Below are 22,693 nucleotides of genomic sequence, written 5' to 3' on the forward strand. Positions count from 1 at the left end.
GTATCGTGTCATGAAATCTTGACACAGCATCTTAGAATGCATTGTGTTGCCACCAAGGTCATCCCACAGCTCAAGAGTCAAGACCAGAAAGGTCTTCACCCTGCAATCTGTGAAGAGCACAAAAAATGAAATCACTGTGTTGCCTCATGCTTCGTACTCTCTAGACCTGGCCCCTGTGGATTTTTTTTTTTCCAAAGTTGAAAACCCCATTGAAAGGATGAAGATTTGCAATGATGGATGGAATAAAAGAAAATTTGCAGATGGCACTTCACATGATGGAGCAAGAGGTGTACCAAGACTGCTTCTGGAAGTGGTAAAGGTGTTGGGAGCGGTGTATCAATTGTGGAGGAGAGTATTTCGAAGGAAAGGTTCTGGGATTTTTTTGAACAGTCCTCGTACCTTCCACTAAAATGGCTACTCCCATAAGCCACTGCACTGTAGCTCTTCTTAGAGTCAGTAAGTAACAGATGATTCCAAGGCAAATCCACCATCAAACAATGCCAATATGAAATATCATATGTGGCTTTGAAAATACCACTTTTCTGGTGAAAAAAAGTGAAAAAGAGGTTTTTTACAAGAAGAATCTTAATGTGTTAGCACAAATATAAGCAATAAAGTGACAAAACAACATTATATTTTGGGATCAAACAATGGAAAATCCAGGATGGAATGTAACAATATTACAGAAGGAAAGTTGCTGCTCACCATATAGCAGAGATGCTGAGTTGCAATAGGCACATCAAAAAGATTCACACAGTTATAGCTTTCAGCCTTTAAAGTCTTTGTCAGCAATAGACACACATACACACACAAATGCAACTTTCACACACGTCTGCAGTCTCAGACAACAAAGTGTGGTTTCAGTTGTCTGAGACTGCAGAAGTGTGTGCAAGTTGCGTTTGCATGTGTGTGTGTGTGTGTGTGTGTGTGTGTGTGTGTGTGTGTGTGTGTGTGTGTGTGTGTGTGTGTTTATTGCTGATAAAGGCCTTAATGGCCGAAAGCTATAATTGTGTGAATCTTTTTGTTGTGCCTATTGCGCCTCAGAATCTCTGCTATATGGTGAGCAACAACCTTCCTTCTCTAATATTGGTATATTTTGGGATCAGTAGATAGGTAAGTTGTTGAGCTAATTTCAGATTTTATACGGAAACCATTATCAACTTCTCTGTATACAGACTTAGAAACAAGCCTCATCTCAGATTTGGAAAACTCAGAGTCACATAAAGTAAAAAGTAGCACTAGGAGACAAAAAACCTTTTACTGTGCTTATAGGTGCATGCTCTTTCTGGACTGCAGGTACCCAATGATCTTTTTTTGAACTATATTCCTTCAATGACTACCAACCAATGCACATTCTCTCTTAACAAATAGTCAATATTTAAGTCTGGATGTAGTGGCTTCTACTGCTGACAAAATCTCAGGGAATATGTAACCTAGTCAGTACTTATACAATGCTGAAATAGTTTTGCCTCCATTTGAAGATGATAGACTGGAAAAGCAGGTTTAAGAATTATTGAGCCAGATTCAGAAGCTACAAACTTTGATATGATTGAGAACCAAATAAAAATCACCATGGTATACAGAGAAACACCCCGTGTGCTAGTAGCATTATAAACTGAAGCAAAGCACAATGAAATGGACATCACCATGTTCCTTTGTTCCTCAACAGTCCATTATTCTCAGACAAAAAATTACTATACTCCCACTGGGCACAGCACAGTGTGAGGAGGATAAACCACCTCACCAACTGTTCATAAGTGATCACAACACAAATTTTCAATTTTTGGTTGGTTGTAGCAGACATATCTGTACACGCAGCAACAACACAAGACAGCAGAAAAGTTCAGAAATGGCAACTCTGCAGTGCAACTTCCATCATCATTTCTTCTTATAGATATTGTCAAGAAATTATCACCAACAACTGGCTGATGAACATCAACAAGAAGAAACAACTATGGAAATCTTCTTCAAAGACCTATTTCTGGGTTCAGTAGGAATTCATTATATGTATGTATTAGGAACTGTAGTGAAATGAAAGTAGCAGAACTTGGAGCACCAAAATCAGGCCGTGAGCTATGGACATCAGCCACAGCCAGACATCAATTCTGCTTGATCAGCACCGCTCAGCAGCACTGCTCTGGGTGTCAATGCCCTGGTGCTAGCCTCTGAGAAGCCACTCTGACTTAACCAACTTCTGCATCATGAATGTGTGCTGCTGATTACACCACACACTGGCAATTGCCCTGTTCCAGATGGTTCGCAGTGGCTCACAAACACAGCTCTTCTGCAAATTCAGCAATGAGAACCAGCATTTAAATGACAGTTCAGCTGAGTACGTCATGCTCAGCATGGCATGGGCAAGCACAGTGCCTACTGATGCAGCCCTGGGGTCTTCACAGTAAACTCTGCCATCACAGTTCCCCATATGCAGTTTAGAATCTGGTTTTGAAATATCTGTCTTACTATTACTAATCTGTTCAGAACCTTTTGGTATCTCCATGTCTCTTTCACATATACAACGTGTGTTCATGATTCCCAACCCAAATGATAGTGATGATTAAACTATACTCTGTGCCAAATTCTACCAAGCAGCTTTCCATTTCATTCTTTTCCCTCACTCCATGTTTTCCAACTTTTTTCCTTCACTTCCCTTTCCTTCTCTCTCTCTCTCTCTCTCACCAAACAGGTCTGGTAGCGACTGAATTTGGTGTCATCCTCAACCCATAGGCACCAGTGGATGCAGATATGGAAGAGATGTAGTCAGTACACTGCTCTCCCAGCCATTGTCAGTTCTCATGGCCAGAGCTGCTACTTCTCAATCACGTAGCTCCTCAACTGGCCTCACAAGGGCTGAGTGCACAGACAACTCATACGGTAACCCATGCAAGTGCTAGCCAAAGCCCACAGCGCTTAGCTTTGGTGAACTGATGGTGACCAGTGGCAAGGTTGTTGGCTTTCCTTTTTCTACTACTGAGTTTCAGTCGCCCATCACAACTGAATTTTCATACCCTAACTAGTTGAATAATTTCTGTTATCTCATAACATATTCATGCAATCTTTCTATCTTCAGGGGAACTAGTAGGCATATAAACTTGTACTACTGTGATGGGTGTAAGGTTCTTGCCTACCTGGCTATGGTAATGTGTTCACTATGTTGTTTATAGCAGCTTGCCCACGTTCCCATTTTTTATTCACTATTAAACCTACTCTATTTGAATTTGTATTTATAACACTGTACTCACTTTACAAGAAGTCCTGTTTCCCACCGTATCTAACTTAATCCTATCTGTTTCTCTTTTTAAATTCTCTGTCCTACCTACCCAATAAAGTGATAAAATATTCTGTACTGTAACCCATAGGACACCATTTTTGTTTTTCCTCAAGACAATCCTGAGTAGTGTCTATCCAGAGATCCAAATGGGTAACAATTTTATCAAGATGATGCCATCATCATTAATCAATACGGTATGCCTTTATATCCTTGGAAATATAATGTCTTTAGTTTTGCTTTGCTTTCATCCAATCCCTATACCAACATAGCAAGACCACACTGACTAATGTTATGACACCAGATCAATCAGTCATCTTGCAACTACTTAAAAGGTTGCTGCTTTTCTTCAGGAGCCATATGTTAGTCTGGCCTCTTCACAGATATGCCTCTGAAGTGGTTGGACAACCACAGTACAGGCATGCAAGCCAACCCACCTCATTCATTGGCAGGAATGGGGTAGGGGGAGGGATGATTTAGCAACAACTATTGCTGGGATTCTGAATTGACTTTCATCTTCAAGACAATTTATTTTATGTGTCTGGGTTCTTAGTATCAACAGCAGGCCATGACTTTGAAAGAAGAAACACCAAGGGCAAGCACAAAAGCCACTGATTCACACTCATAAACAGTACAGAAATTTACTATTTATGATTAGTGGCTGTCAATAACCACATACTAGGTGGGTCATCATAATGGAAGCCCCACCTTTTGTCAGTTGCTTACCTTTGGAAGTAGTGTAATGAGTATCTCTTTGAGTACAATAATAGATATTTACAAAATTTTTTGAGTAAAACTTGCAATCCCACAACAAGGCGGGAGACCCTTGGCAGAGTTATAAACTGCAGAAGAACAAATCTGGCAGACTTGAGCTGTGAATCACATTATAGAAGATACTTGGGTGGTGTAGATGCTTTTAATTAGGACAAAGATCTGGTGTTTGAGTTCTCATTTGGCATAGAATTTTCATATGTCAGATAAATTAAAACTGATTATAACTTGACTGATTTGATGATAATATCATTCAAGACAGGCAGTAATTAATGCAACAGCTTGAAGTTATTCACTGAAGTAGCATTTTTCCTTAAGTCATTCTCAACTCTTGAAATATCACCACTATACTGTGGCATAAGGAATTTGTCTTCTAAGCAAAAGAAAATATTGTGCAATACTTTCCAGTGCAAGTTGTTCCAGCTGGAGCACACATGTATTAGTTGCCACACATAATTTAGTACAGATGAGCAAGCATAATCTGTGTACGGACAGTCCAGGCAGTATTCACTGTCTCACCAGGTAGTTAGAAAGAAGAGATACAAGAGAGTTGTGGCCAAGAAAATATGATTGTGAGAGGCAGAGGTAACACAAAAATTCAAATTAATGGAAATAATTCAAACTTTTGTTAACTTTACCAATTTTCCATTGCTGTTTATCTGCAAGTGATGAAATATCAGTCTACTGTGATAGGCAGAAGTGCCTCCAGTGTTTGTTCTTGAAGATGAGTATTTTCTCTTTTGCATTTTATTCACAGCATAAAATGCTGGACAGGTATGCAAGCTCACCACATTTGACCAATGTAATCTTTTAGATTTATTGGCTGAGTAATATCAATGTTTTAGAACAATGTTTCAAGTAGTTTCATCATTGTTATCCAAGTAAAATTTAAAACATCGAACTTGGCTCAACTAGTAACCCAAGATGAAGTCATCAGCAGAGAAATGGTGTTCACAGTGAACATTTCTGTGCCCAAATTTCAGACCTACCTATATGTTACCCTCGAGCTTTACAAATAGTTGCTTTCTTACATCACTGTCCAATTAATCATACTGCATCATATCAAACAACATGTAGTGCTGGTGCACTGTGAATTTCTACACTAAGTACCAAACAACTACCATGTATTTCTACATTATGTCTTTTTCAAAACACAAAAATTTTGCCTTTCCCTAAAGAATGAAAATGGGCAGAAAGCCATTCTAACTACTGCTTCTGTGATGAAATAGCCAGTTAGCGCAGTATGTTATAATCAAGTTAATCACCTTAGGAAATAGGTTGAAATTAAATGAAAAAAATGAGAGATTATCAATAAAAATAGTGCTACTATCATATATTATATGTATGGGTACAGCTCAAATCAGTCAAAGAAAATAAGTTTCAAAATTTTAATTCAGATGAGGCAAAACTCTACATTTTTACTGTGGCAGCAGTTGAATTACTATAGTGCTGTGTACAAAAGTAGCAAGGGGAGAAGAAAGAAAATGTAAGACATTGTATCTCTGTCTTGAAGACACATTAACACTGTCATATGCATAATTAAGAGACTAAGAGACTAAGTTTAGATCTACTTTACAAAAAATAATTCTCTCTTGTTGTAGAGCTAATAAAGTATTAAAATTTCATCTTTATATGGAAACAATAGGTACTGAAAAAAGTTTTTATGGGAAGTCAATTATTTGAGAAGACGTAGTGATGTCAATGTACTTACATATGGTTCACAACACCAAGAGTCACTCCAAATCCCATATGAAAGAAACCAAATATTATGGATAACTTCATTTTGAATGAGTTCAGGAACATAATCTTGTTTGCTTCAGCCAACTGAGAACAGCAAAAGGATATTCCTTCAGATGATATCGTTTTCAAACTTGTCAAACATGGATTGTGTAGATTAAGCGCTCATTCCACCATTACCCACCACTTCCCCAGATATGACACACTCCAGTCATCCCCCTCTCCCAATGAGATAAAATGTGTAATTAATCTGCAAGTATATATTCTGTCTGTCAGCTGACCTACCAATTTTTATCATAGTTCTACAATGAAATTACTACCCCCTAATCTGTGACTACAAACAAATGGCTGTGCTGGTAACCAGTAATATTTGTCACTGAACATGATCTGCATCATAATAGTGGGATCTTAGTATTTGTTTCACCTCACTAACCATCTACCACTTCAATCTTTCTTTGTTTTCATCACATCTATGTCTTTTCACTACCTTTTCCTATTTCCTGTCAGCCACTTTTTTAAAAAGGGGAGAATTAATTTTTTGAGCTTTGTGGTGGCTATTCTTGTATCATTTTCCCCTCCAATATAGTGCTGATGTATATTCTTGATTTCTTGTAAGTTAAATATTGCGCTTCTAGAAATATCAACTGATAACACCATATTACTACTATTACCACACTTTATGATATGAGTGTACTACTTGCTACTAAAGGAAAACAGCTATTATACCCTATATGATGTAGTCTTATATATAATGAATCTCTTTCTATTAAGTGTCAATGGGAATTTCCAAATCCAAAACCCCAATTTCCAGATAAATTGCATATGCATGATATTATCTTCATTAGTAAATGCAACTTGTTTGTCCTAAATTGGTTGACTAAGGAAATTATTTGACAAAAGAAGATGGTTTCATGACCTGATTATTGCTGCAGAAGTTAAGTCTAGATTAGTTCAAGATCACTGTACATGTACGTAACTGTTCATAAAAAATTTCTCAGGTAAATTATACACAATTAATAAAATCCTGTACACTGCAATGACACAAAAATTAATAACTGTTAGGGCCTGTGATACAGTATTTTGTTCTTAACCTGAAACTCAACTTTTGTAAACTAATACATGACATTAATGATGGCAGTAAGGGTAAAATTTAAGTGGCTGTCCCTCCACAAAAAAATGTGAACCTTTCAGGGAAGAAAAGAAAAAAAAAGAGAATGATAACTGTAAGGACAAAATTAACAAATGCGCAACTAGTTTACAGTTTATAATTGGTGCTCTGAAAAGGGATAGCATGAAACTATACAAAGGAAAAACTGAACTGAGCACACTAAAATTTCCACATGACAGTTTGACCCTTTTGGAAAACCTGAAAAAGTAATATTCAATAGCCACAAACAGAAAGTGAGAAATCGGTGAAAGGAACAAGTTTTGTGCACAACAACTTCTTCAATATAGTTCTACTATAGATTATTGAAGAGCACTATTAGTTTTTGCAAGCCACAAGAAAATAGTGAGGACAATTCAGAACAAGAAAGGTTATGCACACAAGTAAATAAGAAAACAAACCTGAATATGGTTAAAAAAAAATGGCTCTGAGCACTATGGGACTCAACTGCTGTGGTCATAAGTCCCCTAGAACTTAGAACTACTTAAACCTAACTAACCTAAGGACAGCACACAACACCGAGCCATCACGAGGCAGAGAAAATCCCTGACCCCGCCGGGAATCGAACCCGGGAACCCGGGCGTGGGAAGCGAGAACGCTACCGCACGACCATGAGATGTGGGCCTGAATATGGTCAATGAAAACTCACCGATCATATGAAACCCAATCTGTGCATTTGTTGCATGACATAGTGAAGACACAGATCAAGGAAATTAAGTCGGTGCAGTTTTTATTGACTTCTGAAAACCATTTGACTCAGCACAACACATTTTTTTTTTTTAACCAAAGTACGATTACATGAGGCATAAAATAAAATGTGTGACTGCATTGTGGATTTCTTGGTAAACAGGAGACAGCATGTTATACTGAATAAGAGTAATTAACAGAAGTAAACTAACTTCTGGTGTGTCCCATGTGAGTGTGTTGTTGAGAGCTTTGTTGTTCATGTTGTACATTAGTGACCTGGCAGACAATAGTAACAGCAATGTCAGACTTTTTGTAGATGATGCGATTATTTCTAATGAAATACAATCAGATGAATATAATAGAGGGAAACATTCCACGCGGGAAAAATATATCTAAAAACAAAGATGATGTGACTTACCATACGAAAGCGCTGGCAGGTCGATAGATACACACACAAACACATACATACACACAAAATTCAAGCTTTCGCAACCAATGATTGCTTCGTCAGGAAAGAGGGAAGGAGAGGGAAAGATGAAAGGATGTGGGTTTTAAGGGAGAGGGTAAGGAGTCATTCCAATCCCGGGAGTGGAAAGACTAACCTTAGGGGGGAAAAAGGACAGGTATACACTCGCACACACACACATATCCATCCGCACATACACAGACACAATCAGATTTTAATAAGATTCCTAAGTAGTGCAAAGACTGGTAACTTACTTTCAATGTGCAGAAACGTAATATTATGTACTCCACAAAATGAAAAACATTTTATCCTAGAAGACATTATTAGTTATTCACAATTAGGATCAATAAACTCACACAAATACCTGAGTGTAACAACTTGTAGGTACATGAAATGGAATGATAATGTAAGCTCATTTGTAAGCAAGTAAATGGTAGACTTTGGTTCATTGGCAGCATACTTTGAAAATTCTGTTTATATATGAGACTGCTTACAAATCCTTTGTGCATCCTATCTTAGAATGTGTAACTCATACCAAATAGAACTACTAGGGCAAATTGAACATATATAAAGGAGAACAGCATGAATGGACGAAGGTCTGTTTGACTCATGGGAGAGCATCGTGGAAATGTTGAAAAATCTCAATTGGCATACTCTTGAAGGTAGGTGCTGTGAGGGCATGGTGAAAAATAATGCCCCCAAATTTTTTATTCTGTTCTCAAGATTGGTAGATGTGGTCTCAATAGTTCTGATGACAAAGCGTAGGTGCACGCTCGTAGGTTGGCACTGAACCAACCACAGCGCCCTCTAGTCGATGCTGAGGAGCTCAACAAGCGCCACTCTGCTTTCTGCCCATTTCATCAACAGCAGATGGCCTGGATACATCATCTGAACTTTAGACGGTGTTGGCTCACTATTGAGACTTTGTACTACTTACAACTGGAATACGGCTTTGCACCTATGTGCTCACCATCACAAAGTTATGTAACCACTTATTAACTTGTTTTTGCCTATAATAAATGTGCTTTTACTGTACACACAGTACCAAAGTGCTTTACCTCACCTGCTCCTTCATTTGGCCTATTGCTTCAGTCTGGAAACACGCGACCACCACGGTCGCAGGTTCGAATCCTGCCTCAGGCTTGTATGTGTGTGATGTCCTTAGGTTAGTTAGGTTTAAGTAGTTCTAAGTTCTAGGGGACTGATGATCTAAGGTGTTAAGTCCCATAGTGCTCAGAACCTTTTGAACCATTTGGCCTATTTTGCAGATTACAGTACCAGACCCACATGCCGCCTTCCAGGCGGGATACAAAAGAAATGACAACAAGGATCACTTTTTCTCCTCTTACGTTGTATAAGGCATTATTTTGTGTCAATGATGGCTTCGTCACAGGAACAGGCTGTCCAATCTTGTTTCAGGCTCAGCAAACGACGCAGCTGTTTGCTGCTGTAAATGGACTGGTCACACTACAAACTACAGCTACTACAATGCCTCCGACACCCCCACCTGTACCACAGACGACACCTACAGTGCCGCCATTTCATGCCTCCAGTCTGAACATTGAACACTAGCCAGAATACATCACCCAGCTTGAGGCACACTTCGCCACATACAACATACCAGGTACAGAGCGGCTTGCCTTCTTCATTGCCAATGCAGGTGTAGTGTCATACCATGTGCTCGTAAAATTGTTCCCCACTGCCTACCCAGAGACTAAAACTTACACAGAAGTGATTGATGCATTGAACTCCCACTTCCATGACAGTGTAAATGTGGTAGCTGCACGCTACAAATTTTTTCGTCTCCGGTGTGGTCCTACTCAGTCCAATAAATCTTGGTTAGCAGACCTTCAGGGACTAACATCTGATTGTGACTTTAATTGCTCATATGGACTCTCTTATGCAGATATCATAATTAGAGATGCTATTACGCAGAATGTGGAGGACCACCGCATCCATGAGCAAATCTTTAAAGATTTAAAAACTCGTCTTTGCAGGAAGTAGTGGACTTGCTAGACAGACAAGATACATTAGATATGGCTACTTCCATGTTCGACGTGACCCCGGGTGTGTGTACTGTTAGCGCAGCACAACACGTGCCCTCCCGCCTGGCCCCAACACAGAGCGCCGCACCACGCACTTCATGGGCAAGTAAACGATTTTCCACCCAGGCACCCACTAAGAAACTGAAATCATGTCTGAACTGTTTTTGTGCCCATCAACGGGACAGCTGCCCATCCCGTCAAGCACAGTGTTATTTTTGTAATAAGAAAGGACATGGGCAAGCTATGTGTAGTAAGAGAAACTCTAATTCACAGCCTGTTTACCATTCGCACGACTTGTATGGGCGTCACCGCAACGGAAACTGCTATGATTATGATTAACATCATAAGCCTATGGAGATCAGTGCCATTTTTTCAAGGCCTTCTGCTTTACTGCTTTATGTACTTCTACAGCTCATTGTGTGAATAAACAAGTTTTTCCAGACACTTCCTCTCACATTCAGCGCAATGCGAGGAAACTTTTTGTAACTTTGAACATTTGTGGACGTTCTGTTCACATGCAGCTGGACACTGGTGTGTCTGCTTCTTTACTCAACAGATCAACGTATGACTTGCTTCGTTCACCCCCGCTTCATCGTTCACATTCCACGCTGACTGCATTTACTGGACAAGAAATCTCAGAGCTCAAAATGTGTAGTTTGCAAGCCATGTATAGTGCAATGACGAAAACAGTGTCTTTCCATGTGCTCCACTCTAGTGATGCTATGAACATTTTTGGCATGGACGCATTTAAACTTTCTGGCCTCACAATTCAGGGCAATGTACTTTGCCACAACGCTAGTGACCATGCAGACAGTATTGCCACACTATGCGATGATTTTGCTGAACTCTTTTCTGATGGCCTTGGTTGAGCCACAGACTTTGCAGCGCATGTTGTAGTTAAAGACAATGCCTTGCATATTTTCCAGTGCATACGCCCGGTACCGCACGCAGTGCACGACACCGTAGTTGCTGAACTTAAGCATTTGCAAGACAGTGGTGTCATTGAACCTGTTTCTGCTGCGCAATGGGCTTCGCCTATAGTGTGTATGTAAGGAAACCAAACAGTCGTCTCTGTATTTGTGCTGACTTTAAGTCTATGGTCAATCCCCAGACGGTGGTCGCTATGTTTTCCTTACTGCGTTCTGAAGACATTTTCGATAAGCTTGGTGGGGGAAAATTCTTTTCCACGATTGACTTGCGGGATGCATACTTTCAAATTATGCTCAATGAAAAGTCACAGCGCTATTCTGTGGTCAACACCCACCTTGGATTGTTCAAGCTTCACTGCCTTCCGTTTGGTTGTGCTTCGGCCCCTGCTATTTTTTAGTCTTACTTGCAGCAGTTGTGTGCCACTATCCTTGGTTGTTCCAATTATCTTGATGATATTGTGGTATCAGATCACACCCCTGATGAACATTTGCAGAATTTTCATGCCTTATTTACTGTGCTTTTGCAGGCAGGACTCAAGTGTAAGAGAGACAAGTGCAATTTTTTTCAAACTGAGATTCAGTATTTAGGACATATGATTAACAGACAGGGTATCCACCCCTCACCGTCACATCTCCGTGCAATTAGAGACATGCCAGCACCCAGGAACTTGAAAGAACTTCAGTCTGTGTTGGGCAAAATTACATATTATGTTCAGTTTATACCAAATGCAGTGCAGATTGCAGCGCCTTTGGATTGCCTTAGGTGTAAGAACATTCCTTTGGTTTGGTCTTCAGAATGTGACGCTGCTTTCCACAAGCTCAAATCTGCTTTGTTGAGTGATTGCTGTTTGATTCTGTTTGATCCCTCCAAACCAATTGTTTTGGCTGTTGCTGTGTCTTCTCATGACATCGAGCTGAATCTCTCACACTGCATTCATTTGTCGATTGCCCAGTTGTTTTTGCATCTAAGTTGCTCAACTCTGCCCAGCAAACCTATTCTCAAATCTAGAAAGAAGCTTTAGCTATTGTCTATGGAGTGACAAAGTTTCATGAGTTTTTTATACAGTTGCAAGTTTTATTTGGCACCGAACATAAGAGTTTGATGTCATCGTTTCAGCCGTCAAAGTAAGTTCCAGCCCGTACCGCAGAAAAGTTGCAACGTTGGTCTTTGTTTTTGTCTAACTGCAATTACGAAATTTTGTTTTGGCCTACAGCCCAGCATGGCAATGCCGATGCTTTGTCTCATCTACCTATCAGTCCTGATGATGAGTTTGATTCTTCCGAATTATCGTGCATGTTTATTGATTCACTGGATAAGGAATTAGCTGATGGTTTTCCAGTGGATTTTCATCGCATTGCTTCCGTGACAGCCGCCGATGCTTCTTTGCAGATTCTTTAAGTATATTCATACTCAATGGCCTCCATTTGCTAGGCAGATTAGTGATCCCCTTGTTTGATGTTACTTTGCGCAATGTCACAACTTGTCTGTACACCACGGTGTTATTATGTTACGCACTGACAATGACAGTCTCGTGTGGTTGTAACTCATTCATTGCAGTCGGAAATCCTCTGCTTATTGCACGCTGGTCATTGGGATATAGTGCGGATGAAGCAATTAGTGTGTCATCACTGCAATTGGGTCGGCATTGATAAACAAATTGAGAATTTGCTTGCTAATTGTCGCCCTTGTGTGGAGCATCATTCTGCTCCCCGCCAATGCTTCTTTGCGTGGCTGACTCATACTGTGGCTTGGCAGTGCTTTCATATTGATTTTGCAGGCCCTTTCTGGGACACCCATTGGTTGATAGTTATTGATGCATATAGGAACCTTCCTTTTCTCACTGCTTAACAAGCACACTTCTAGTTACATACTTATACACTGATGAGCCAAAACATTATGATCACCTGTTTAATAGCACGTTCATCCAGCTTTGGAACAAAACGCATGAGTGAGTCTGCATATCAGGGATCCAGCAGTTTGTTGGTAGGTTTGTGGAGGTAAGTGGCATTAGATGTCTACACATGGGTCATGTAATTCACGTAAGTAACAAGCTACTGATTTGTGTATGTGGTTATGGCACCCAATAGCGACCCAGATGGCTTCCATAGCAGTTACATCAGGCAAATTTGGTCACCAAGTGATCAACATGAGTCCACTATAACACTGCTCAATGCTCAAACCACTGCAGCATGGTTCAAAGACATGAACAATTATATTGCTGAAAGATGACATCGCCATTGGGGAAGAAATCTAGCATGAAGGGATGCAGGTGGTTCAGAATTGTCACCATGTCTTTGATTACTATCACAGGTCCCATGCAAGTGCAGGAGAATGACTCGCATAGCATAATACTGCTCCCACCAGCCTGCATTTATTTATTTATTTATTTTATTTATTTATTTATTGTTCCGTGGGACCACATTTAGGAGAAGTCTCCATGGTCATGGAACGAGTCAATACATGAAATTATAACACGATTGTAGAAACAGATGAAATGAAATATAAGAAACATATTCAGGTGACAAGTCGTTAGTTTAAATAAAGAAAATCAAGAATGTAACACTGGAATTTGCTTAATTTTTTAGCTCTTCCAAGAGCTCCTCGACAGAATAGAAGGAGTGAGCCATGAGGAAACTCTTCAGTTTAGACTTAAAAGTGTTTGGGCTACTGCTAAGATTTTTGAGTTCTTGTGGTAGCTTATTGAAAATGGATGCAGCAGAATACTGCACTCCTTTCTGCACAAGAGTCAAGGAAGTGCATTCCACATGCAGATTTGATTTCTGCCTAGTATTAACTGAGTGAAAGCTGCTAACTCTTGGGAATAAGCTAATATTGCTAACAACAAACGACATTAAAGAAAAGACATACTGTGAGGGCAATGTCAAAATTCCCAGACTATTAAATAGGGGTCGACAAGAGGTTTTCGAACTTACACCATACATAGCTCGAACAGCCCGTTTTTGAGCCAAAAATACCCTTTTTGAATCAGAAGAATTACCCCAAAAAATAATACCATATGACATAAGCGTATGAAAATATGTGAAGTATACTACTTTTCGTGTTGAAATGTCACTTATTTCAGATACTGTTCTAATGGTAAATAAAGCGGCATTTAGTTTCTGAACAAGATCCTGAACATGGGCTTTCCACAACAGCTTACTATCTATCCGTACGCCTAGGAACTTGAACTGTTCTGTCTCGCTTATAACATGCCCATTCTGCCTGATTAAAATGTCAGTTCTTGTTGAATTGTGAGTTAGAAACTGTAAAAACTGAGTCTTACTGTGATTTAGCATCAAATTATTATCCACAAGCCACGAACTTATATCATGAACTACATTATTTGATAATGTTTCAATATTACACACAAGATCCTTCACTACCAAGGTGGTGTCATCAGCAAACAGAAATATTTTTGAATCACCTGTAATATTAGAAGGCATATCATTTATATAAATAAGAAACAGCGGTGGCCCCAGCACCAACCCTTGGGGAACGCCCCATTTAACAGTGCCCCATTGGGACTGAACATCATTACCACTCTCAATATTGCGGAGGATTACCTTCTGCTTTCTGTTCTTAAAGTAGGAGGCGAACCAATTGTAAGCTACTCCCCTTACTCCATAATGTTCCAACTTCTGCAGTAATATTTTGTGGTCAACACAGTCAAAAGCCTTCGTTAAATCAAAGAAAACACCTAACGTTCGCAACCTTTTATTTAATCCATCCAAAACCTCACAGAGAAAAGAGACTATAGCATTTTCAGTTGTTAAGCCATTTCTAAAACCAAACTGTACATTTGACAGCAAATTATGTGAATTTAAATGCTGCAGTAACCTTGTATATACAACCCTCTCGATAACTTTAGCAAACACCGATGGCATAGAAATAGGTCTATAATTGTCAACATTATCCCTGTCTCCCTTTTTATAAAGTGGCTTCACTACCGAGTACTTTAATTGGTCAGGAAACCGACCACTCCTAAAGGAGTATGCTGAATATTTCGAATCACCATTCACCTCAATGATGGCATTTGACAATCATCGACCTAGTGTAGCAAAAATGTGACTCATCTGAAGAGCTGACACATTTTCACTGATTCACTGTCGAATCCTGATGATCTCATGCCCACTGCAACTGTAATTTACAATGTTGTTGGGTCAATGTGTGAACACATAGGGGTGGTCTGCTGCAGAGCTCTGTGTTCAACAAGGCACGATGAACAATGGGCTCCAAAATACTTGTGCGTGTGCCAGCATTGTGCTCTTTCAGAAGAGATACCACAGACCACCAACTATCCTACTTTACAGAGCCATAGATGCTCATGACAGTAGCACATGAACATCTGTCCAGCTTTTCTGTTTTCGTTACTCATTCACAGGCTCTACATAATAATAATTTGCCCTTTGTGAAAGTCATGTATCTTAATGGATTTCCCCATTTTCAGCCCATATCTCTGCTAGGCTGAGCCTCTGGCTGTGTCTGCTCTGCTCACATTCTTCTGTCATTACATCAAATGCATTCAACATCATGGTGGACAGTGGTCATAATGTTTTGTCTCATCAGTGTATTCTAAAACTGTAATCACACTAAAAATAACTAAAACCTTTAAACAGAACCTTCTAAATGATTAGAGCAGCAGATTTTAGTAGCTATTCAAGAATGTGCCAACATCAGGAAGTTCTCTGAGACATTGGCAATGTTCCTTTTCTTATATCTCTCAACATGTGATACTGCTGTGTCCTTAATTGTCAAGACTGTGTTCCAAATACTTGCAAAACAATGTTCACTAGATCATTATAATCCAAGCAAGTAAAAATCATCATAATAAATTACTGTCAAATCTATAATCATGACATGTGTGACATGATGAACGGTGAAATATGCTTGCAAATTGCTATACAAACTTATTGTACAAAGTGCTCAAATGTAAATCTCTGTATTTAACAGATTACAATAATGAATAAAATGAAGCCAGAAGCAATGATTCAACTCAAGCTAGAAACAAGTTAATGGCACAGTGTTACATCAGAGCTACTTGTGGCCAGTCTTAGTATATGCACTAACCTCTTCTGCTACCACGTTTGATCAAATTTCACCATATTACTTCACATCATCCATTTTATTTTTTTCATCATTATTTTCCCTTCTTCAGCGTTGTTTTCTGACATACACTCCAGTGTCTTTACTTGGGACTGTCCGCAATACTTCATATGATCTTTGGAAAATTGCATTTGTATTTTATTACAAGGTGTACAACTTTGCTTCTGCCATTTTTCACCAACATTTGAGGCTTTAATGAAATAAATTGGTTACACATGTATTCAAAGTATTTTGAGGTTTTAATGAAACAAATTGGTTACACATGTATTCAAAGTATTTTTCATTGCTGGCTTTCTCCCCTCTTTTGGGCAGTGTACGAATCCCGTATCGAAAAAATTGTTCATCTTTTGAAGTCATCCACGAATCTATCCAATTTGTGACTTCTTCATGAGATCGGAAGTGTTGGTCAGCCAGGCCATGCACCATTGATCTAAACAGGTAATAGTCAGAGGGAGCAATGTCTGGATAATATGTCGGATGGGGTAGGACTTCCCATTTTAATGTTTCCAAATACATTTTGACCTCTTTTGCAATGTGGGGTCAAGCAATGTCACACTGCAAAATCACTTTATAGTGCCTCTTGTTGTATTGTGGCCGTTTGTCCTTTAATGCTCTGCTCAACTCATTAATTGCATTCAATAACGAGCACCTGGGATTGTTTCACTTGGTTTTAACACCTCATAGTACACGACACTGAGCTGGTCCCACCAAATGCAGAGCATGATCTTGGAGCCGTGAATATTCGGTTTGGCCGTCAACGTGGAAGCATGGCCGGGATATCCCCAGGATTTTTTGCACTTAGGGTTATCATAATGAACCCATTTTTGTCCCCAGTCACAATGCGATGCAGAAATTGCTTCCGTTTTTGTCTCTGAAGCAACTCTTCACAAACACACAAACACAGTTCAATGTCTCTTGGTTTCAGCTCACACGGAACCCATGTTCCTTCTTTCTGAATCATGCCCATAGCCTTGAGATGTTTTGAAATGGCTTGCTGTGTCACTCCCACTAATTGTGCCAATTCTTCTTGAGTCTGACACGAGTCTTCACTCAAAAATGTCTCCAATTCTGCATCTACGAAAACATTCTCTCTTCCACCACTATGTTGGTCTATGATGTTAAAATCACCATTCTTGAAGTGTTGAAACTGCTCATGACATGTTCTTTCACTAATAGCGCCCTTATCATATGTACATGAGAGCATTTGATGAGACTCAGCTGCTGTTTTCTTCATATTGAAACAAAACAGTAACACCTCCCGCAAATGACAAGAATTAGACTCCTAAACTGACATTTTCAATCAAGAACAACTTTATGATGCAGACACACATGGACTAATTTTTGAATGAGGTTATGTTGAATGAGGTGCAAGCTAATTGCCTGAAGTCTGCGATCTTTTTCTTATGACCGCTACTTAACGTTGTCACCACCTATCGGCAAACAGCAGAAGCAAAGTTTTACACCTTATAGATATTATGATAGCCTTTGAAACAAGAATCAGTTTGGTTAGGAATCTTGCTTTAAAACCGAATTTTACGTATATTTTTAAGGTTGTAGAAATCATTCTATGGAACTATGAGAAATTTAGTTAAATAATTTTTGAATGCATTTAAAAAGAATTTTCTCTCCAAAAATAGAGCTGAAATATAAGAATTGATATTCTTCACCCATACTGCATTTAATTCTTTTCCTTTAATACCCTTCAGGTGTAGTATACTGGAGATAGCACATTTTAACAACAATTATGCATTACAGCCTACCACAAGTTTTGTCCCATGATATGGCCACCTATTATTTTTCTAACAATGGAAAATCCAAGATGAAATAAAGACAATATGATGAAAAGGGTAGATTGCTACTCACCATATAATGGAGATGCTGAGTCGCAGACAGACACAACAAAAAGGCTACTAAACATGTAAGCTTTTTGCCAGAAGAACTTCTTCCTTTTCTATTTCAGAAGAAGGTCTTCTGGTCAAAAGCTTGCATGTTTAGCAGTCTTTTTGTTCCACTTGTCTGTCACTCAACATTTTTTTATTATGATGAAAATATATTTTATATATCTTTTTTAAGTTTTTATTTCAGTTTTTTTAATTAAATGCAAATCATGCTTTTAAAATCCACCACCATTTCCACAGTAATGGGTTAGTTACTGTATACACCATTAACTTTAAAGATTACTGCATGTACTAATCAAAGTGATACTTTTTGGTGCTAGCAATATAGTGTTTACCTGACTGCATATGCAGTCAGAAAAAAGAGGAGTAAGTCACTCTAACCTAAATTAAAAATTTAATGGTATTACAGTCGTGTAGCAAATTGAGCTTCTGACTTACTATGTCCCATGCTCTACTAAAGGTGGAGGAGAACCATTTAGTTAACAAGGCACCCTCTGACAGTTAACATCAGCTTTTAAAACTAGAGACAGTATTTGTCTCTCAACAGTATCCTCAGTTGCCCACAGGAAGTCAAGTGAGCAGCATCCAACTATGCCCATCAAGGAAATTTCATTAGTTATAGAGGAAACTAATTCAAAGTTCTCTCTGAAGTAGCCAGAGATGCTGGCTGTTCAGATGTGCTGGCACCATGAATTACAACACTAATTTTGGGAAAAATCTATAAGCAATTTTGATATTTGATGGCTTATTTTCACAACAGAAATTTCAAAAATAAACTTTATATTTTGTGACACTGTATAAGAGCATCTGTATCATTATTCCAATTCTTAATGACAGTCTTCTTACAGAGGAAGACCTTTGCATGATCTTTTATCATATTTTGTATTTATTTCTGTTTCAGCATATGGTAATCAGAAATCTGTAGTCCAACTCAAAACTCTAAATTTTTTATCAATTACTCTATTTTTACTAGGAGTGGCAACAACAGCAACATTGTTAAATTCTGGTAACTCCTTTAGAAACCATCAGCATTGTACACATATAAAGCATGTAAGTTGTGTAATACCTCACCTGCCAAGCTGGATCCATGCCTAAGGGATATATGTTATCACCATAATCTGTTGCTGGATTGAGCTGAAGTTCATTATTTGATCTGAGAGTTGAACTATTATAGGAGACTTTCCAATTGCTACCAAAGATGTTAATTGACTTTGAGAAAATATCATTGTATATTAGTCCAGTATAAACAGAAAATATTCCCATTAAAACTATAATGTAACGTCCAGCGAAGAAGATGCCCCAAATCTGAAAAAAGAAGATTAATTACTGAACTGAAGTCTGTTTTTGAACTATAATACATTACTTCACCAAGAAAAACAAACACTGAATAACAGGAATTATATCCACACTTTCTGAAGCAGCTTTCAGCTGCCTTATGATCAGATGTATGACTAATATGATTTGTATTTCCCAAGATATTGTAATTAAATATGAAGAAACAAAACAAGGGAGCAAATGTGGTCATTTGATGTAAGGCTGTGACTTTCTATTTCTGCAAAAGAAGAAGAAGATATATACCAGGAAAAGGCCCTTAAAAAGCCAGCACAGCCCTCATGTAGGTCTTACTGGGCCCTCTGACTTGAGCACAAAAAATACTCAATACCTTTGCTAATATTTTTAAGTCCTATAACTGGGCTATAAATCAATAAATGGATTGATGTGCAAAGCACAGGAACATGTGACACAAAACACATCCACAGTAGTTTTTGAGCACTAGCTCTTTTTCTAGCAAAAGTACACACAATCACATAGATGCCCAAATGAACACTCCCAGGGCCATGGTAAGATATACTGCTCTGTCAGATTAGCCATCAATCAGAAGATATCTGATCAATTACCTGCCATGTTGTAAACATGATGCCTGCCACACAAAATGGCACACTCTTATATGAGAGCAATTCTCAAACTTTATTCAATTATATACAGGAAGGAAGTGTTTGTCATTGAAGAATACAACTTCAAGAAATTCCACCTTATGGTAACGTTATCCCTAAAAGCATTAACTAGTCTCCAGCATGTAACAAAGTAACTATTTGTTACAAGGAAGGTACAATATTCAGCCAAAGAATAAGCATAACGCTGTTGCAGAACACAGCACCTCTGGTGGCTGGTGCCAAAATATTTGACAGCATGATGTAAGTACACCCTCACAATACCAGATGATGGTGCACTACACAGAAGCAGTGGTCTTGGCTTTTACATCAGCCCCCTCCAGGGGAAGTGGATTATCCTTTTAGAAGCATCCTGGAAAGTGGACATGTTGAACTGATCTTGTTTTATGTTCAGGAGCTCTATTTGTGCTACCTGGTGAAGATACCATTGCTGTTGTTTCTGCTGGTACTGGTATAGGCCAGCATTATAGTACAGTAGTAAGTGGCTCTTCTTGTAACACATATGCAGGTTTCACTCGGTCAAGGGAGACAGTAGTGGGCCTGTTGTTAACAAGTATGTTGATAACATGTGCTTCCCATTGTATGATCCTGTGTGGCCCTGTGTACCATGGTTGCAGTGCATGTTTAACACCATCAGAATGAATCATGATGTACTTACACTTGTCTAGGTTCTGATGTACATAGCTGGAAGCCATGCCATGTCTTGATGTTTGCCGAGCACAAATGCAGGAAACTTGCCCTCTCAATAAATTAACTGACATGGCCGGGCGCTTGTAGTGAATGTGCATTCATAATCTCTCCTGGTGATCGTTATATTTCACTATATATCAACTTGGCTGTTGTAGTGTCTAAATCTGGTTTTGTAGGTACTCCACAGGCCAAGTAAAACCATTGGCAGGGCAGTGGTCCAACCTGTACGGTGGCACATTAGGGCAGCCTTCAGAGAATGGTGCCAGCATTCTATCATCCCATTACCCGCCAGATGGTAGCTTGTGGTTCTATGATGCACTGTGTTGCAGAATTTAATAAGCTAGGTGAACAGTTTGGACTTGAATCGGAATCTACAGTCTTCTCAGACATGTAGTGAAGAGCTAAAATGTGACATCAGATGGAAACGAAGGTGGAATCTAAAGTCTCTGCTAGAATGTTATCTACCAGCACTGCTTCTAGCCAGTGGGTGAATCAGTTGATCATTGTTAGTAAGTATTGTTGGCCATTTGATGGCAGTAATGAGCCTCCCATGTCAATATGGCTGTGTGTCAAGTGAACAGTCATATACGGAAAGTCAATGATTGATGTGTGGACATGCCAGTTGACCTTGCTGTCCTGACATTTAATGCACATTTATGTGCACACTCTGCAGTCTTTGTGAAAACCTGGCCACATGAGTCAGTTTGAGACTGAGTGAGTTGTTGGTCAAAGCTCCAAGATGACACAGATTATGTAGGCTGTCAGATGCTCCTCTTCAGAATATGGTAGGTAGCAAAGGTTGATGTTTACCATTTGGCATGTCACACTATAACTTTATGTCAACTCCATGAACATGGATTAATTGAAGTTTCAACATTGATGACATATCTCTAAGCAGACTCCACTGCTCTTGGTCAGTCTATTGTGCTTTGGTGAGCTGAGTAAAGTCAAATTGAACATGAGATGCTGCTGACCTGAGAAAGACAGTTGGTGACTATGTTGTCGATCCCAGAAATGTCTCGTACATCCATGCTGAACTGGGGTATGTATGCCAATTGAACGTGCTGTCACAATGAACAAATTATATTGTTTTGGCAGAAAGCATATGTAAGTGGCTTGTGATCAGTATAAATGGTAAAACCCCTGGATTCTAGTTGTGGTTGGAAGTATTTTATGGCTTCATAGCTATCCAGAAGCTCTCTGTTGTAAGTGCTCCATTTCTGTTGTGTTTGTGACAGCTTGAGGGAGAAGAAAGCTAGAGGCTGTGCTCCACTGCCACACAGTTGCTGTAGTGTGGCACAAATTTCTACCTGGCTCTCATCAACCATTAATACTCGGCTCAGAGTGTGCAAGCAGTGCATAATCTGCTATGCTCTGCTCGACTGCCTAGAAAGTGGAGATCATGTTATCTGTCCACAAAACTGACACTTACCTTTGCTCTTTGGGACAGTGAGCACTGCTGTTAATGGTTCTTGCAACTCAGCCACATGTGGCAGGTCTTGGTAATATAAATTAAAAGTATCAGGAAATATGCAGTTCTTTAAGGTTTCTTGATCGTGGGACTTGCAAGATGGCTTTAAATTTCTTAGGTAAAGGCAGTGAACCTGACAATGAGATCTTATGGCCCAGGAATTTAATCTGTGTCTGACCAAAGATGCATTTGGCAGTGTTTAAAACTATGTCTTACTATTCTAAATGTTTAAACACCATAGTTATAAGCTGACAGTGCTATTTTGGTGAGGCTAAGAAAACCAGGAGATCATTCAGATACTCAAACCAAAAGGGGAGACCTCGTAATACCACATCTATAAACTTTTACCAACTCCATGCAGTGTTTTGGAGGCCAGATATTGTGAAACAACTCTCAAATAAACCAAATGAAGTGATTATGGCCATCTTTGGTATGTCTGCCTCTGCTGCTGGAGTCTGAATGTATGCCTTGGCACAGTCTAGCACACTGAATGTCACATCACTTAACACA

The 22,693-nt window shown here is 39.2% G+C and overlaps 1 protein-coding gene across 3 annotated transcripts in view; it reads right to left on the reverse strand.

Moving 5' to 3' along the window:
• The window catches only part of LOC126262906 (V-type proton ATPase 116 kDa subunit a 1-like), a 253,157-nt gene that overhangs the window by 76,044 nt on the left and 154,420 nt on the right, over nt 1–22,693 (reverse strand). For all 3 annotated transcript variants that reach the window (XM_049959811.1, XM_049959812.1, XM_049959810.1), the window contains exons 10-11: nt 19,142–19,375; nt 5,751–5,863 (exon numbers count right to left, since the gene is read on the reverse strand). In XM_049959811.1, coding sequence (XP_049815768.1) covers nt 5,751–5,863; nt 19,142–19,375 — 347 coding nt within the window. The remainder of the gene's footprint in view (nt 1–5,750; nt 5,864–19,141; nt 19,376–22,693) is intronic.

Source organism: Schistocerca nitens, chromosome 6 (assembly GCF_023898315.1).
Source record: "Schistocerca nitens isolate TAMUIC-IGC-003100 chromosome 6, iqSchNite1.1, whole genome shotgun sequence".
NCBI classification, from domain to species: domain Eukaryota; kingdom Metazoa; phylum Arthropoda; class Insecta; order Orthoptera; family Acrididae; genus Schistocerca; species Schistocerca nitens.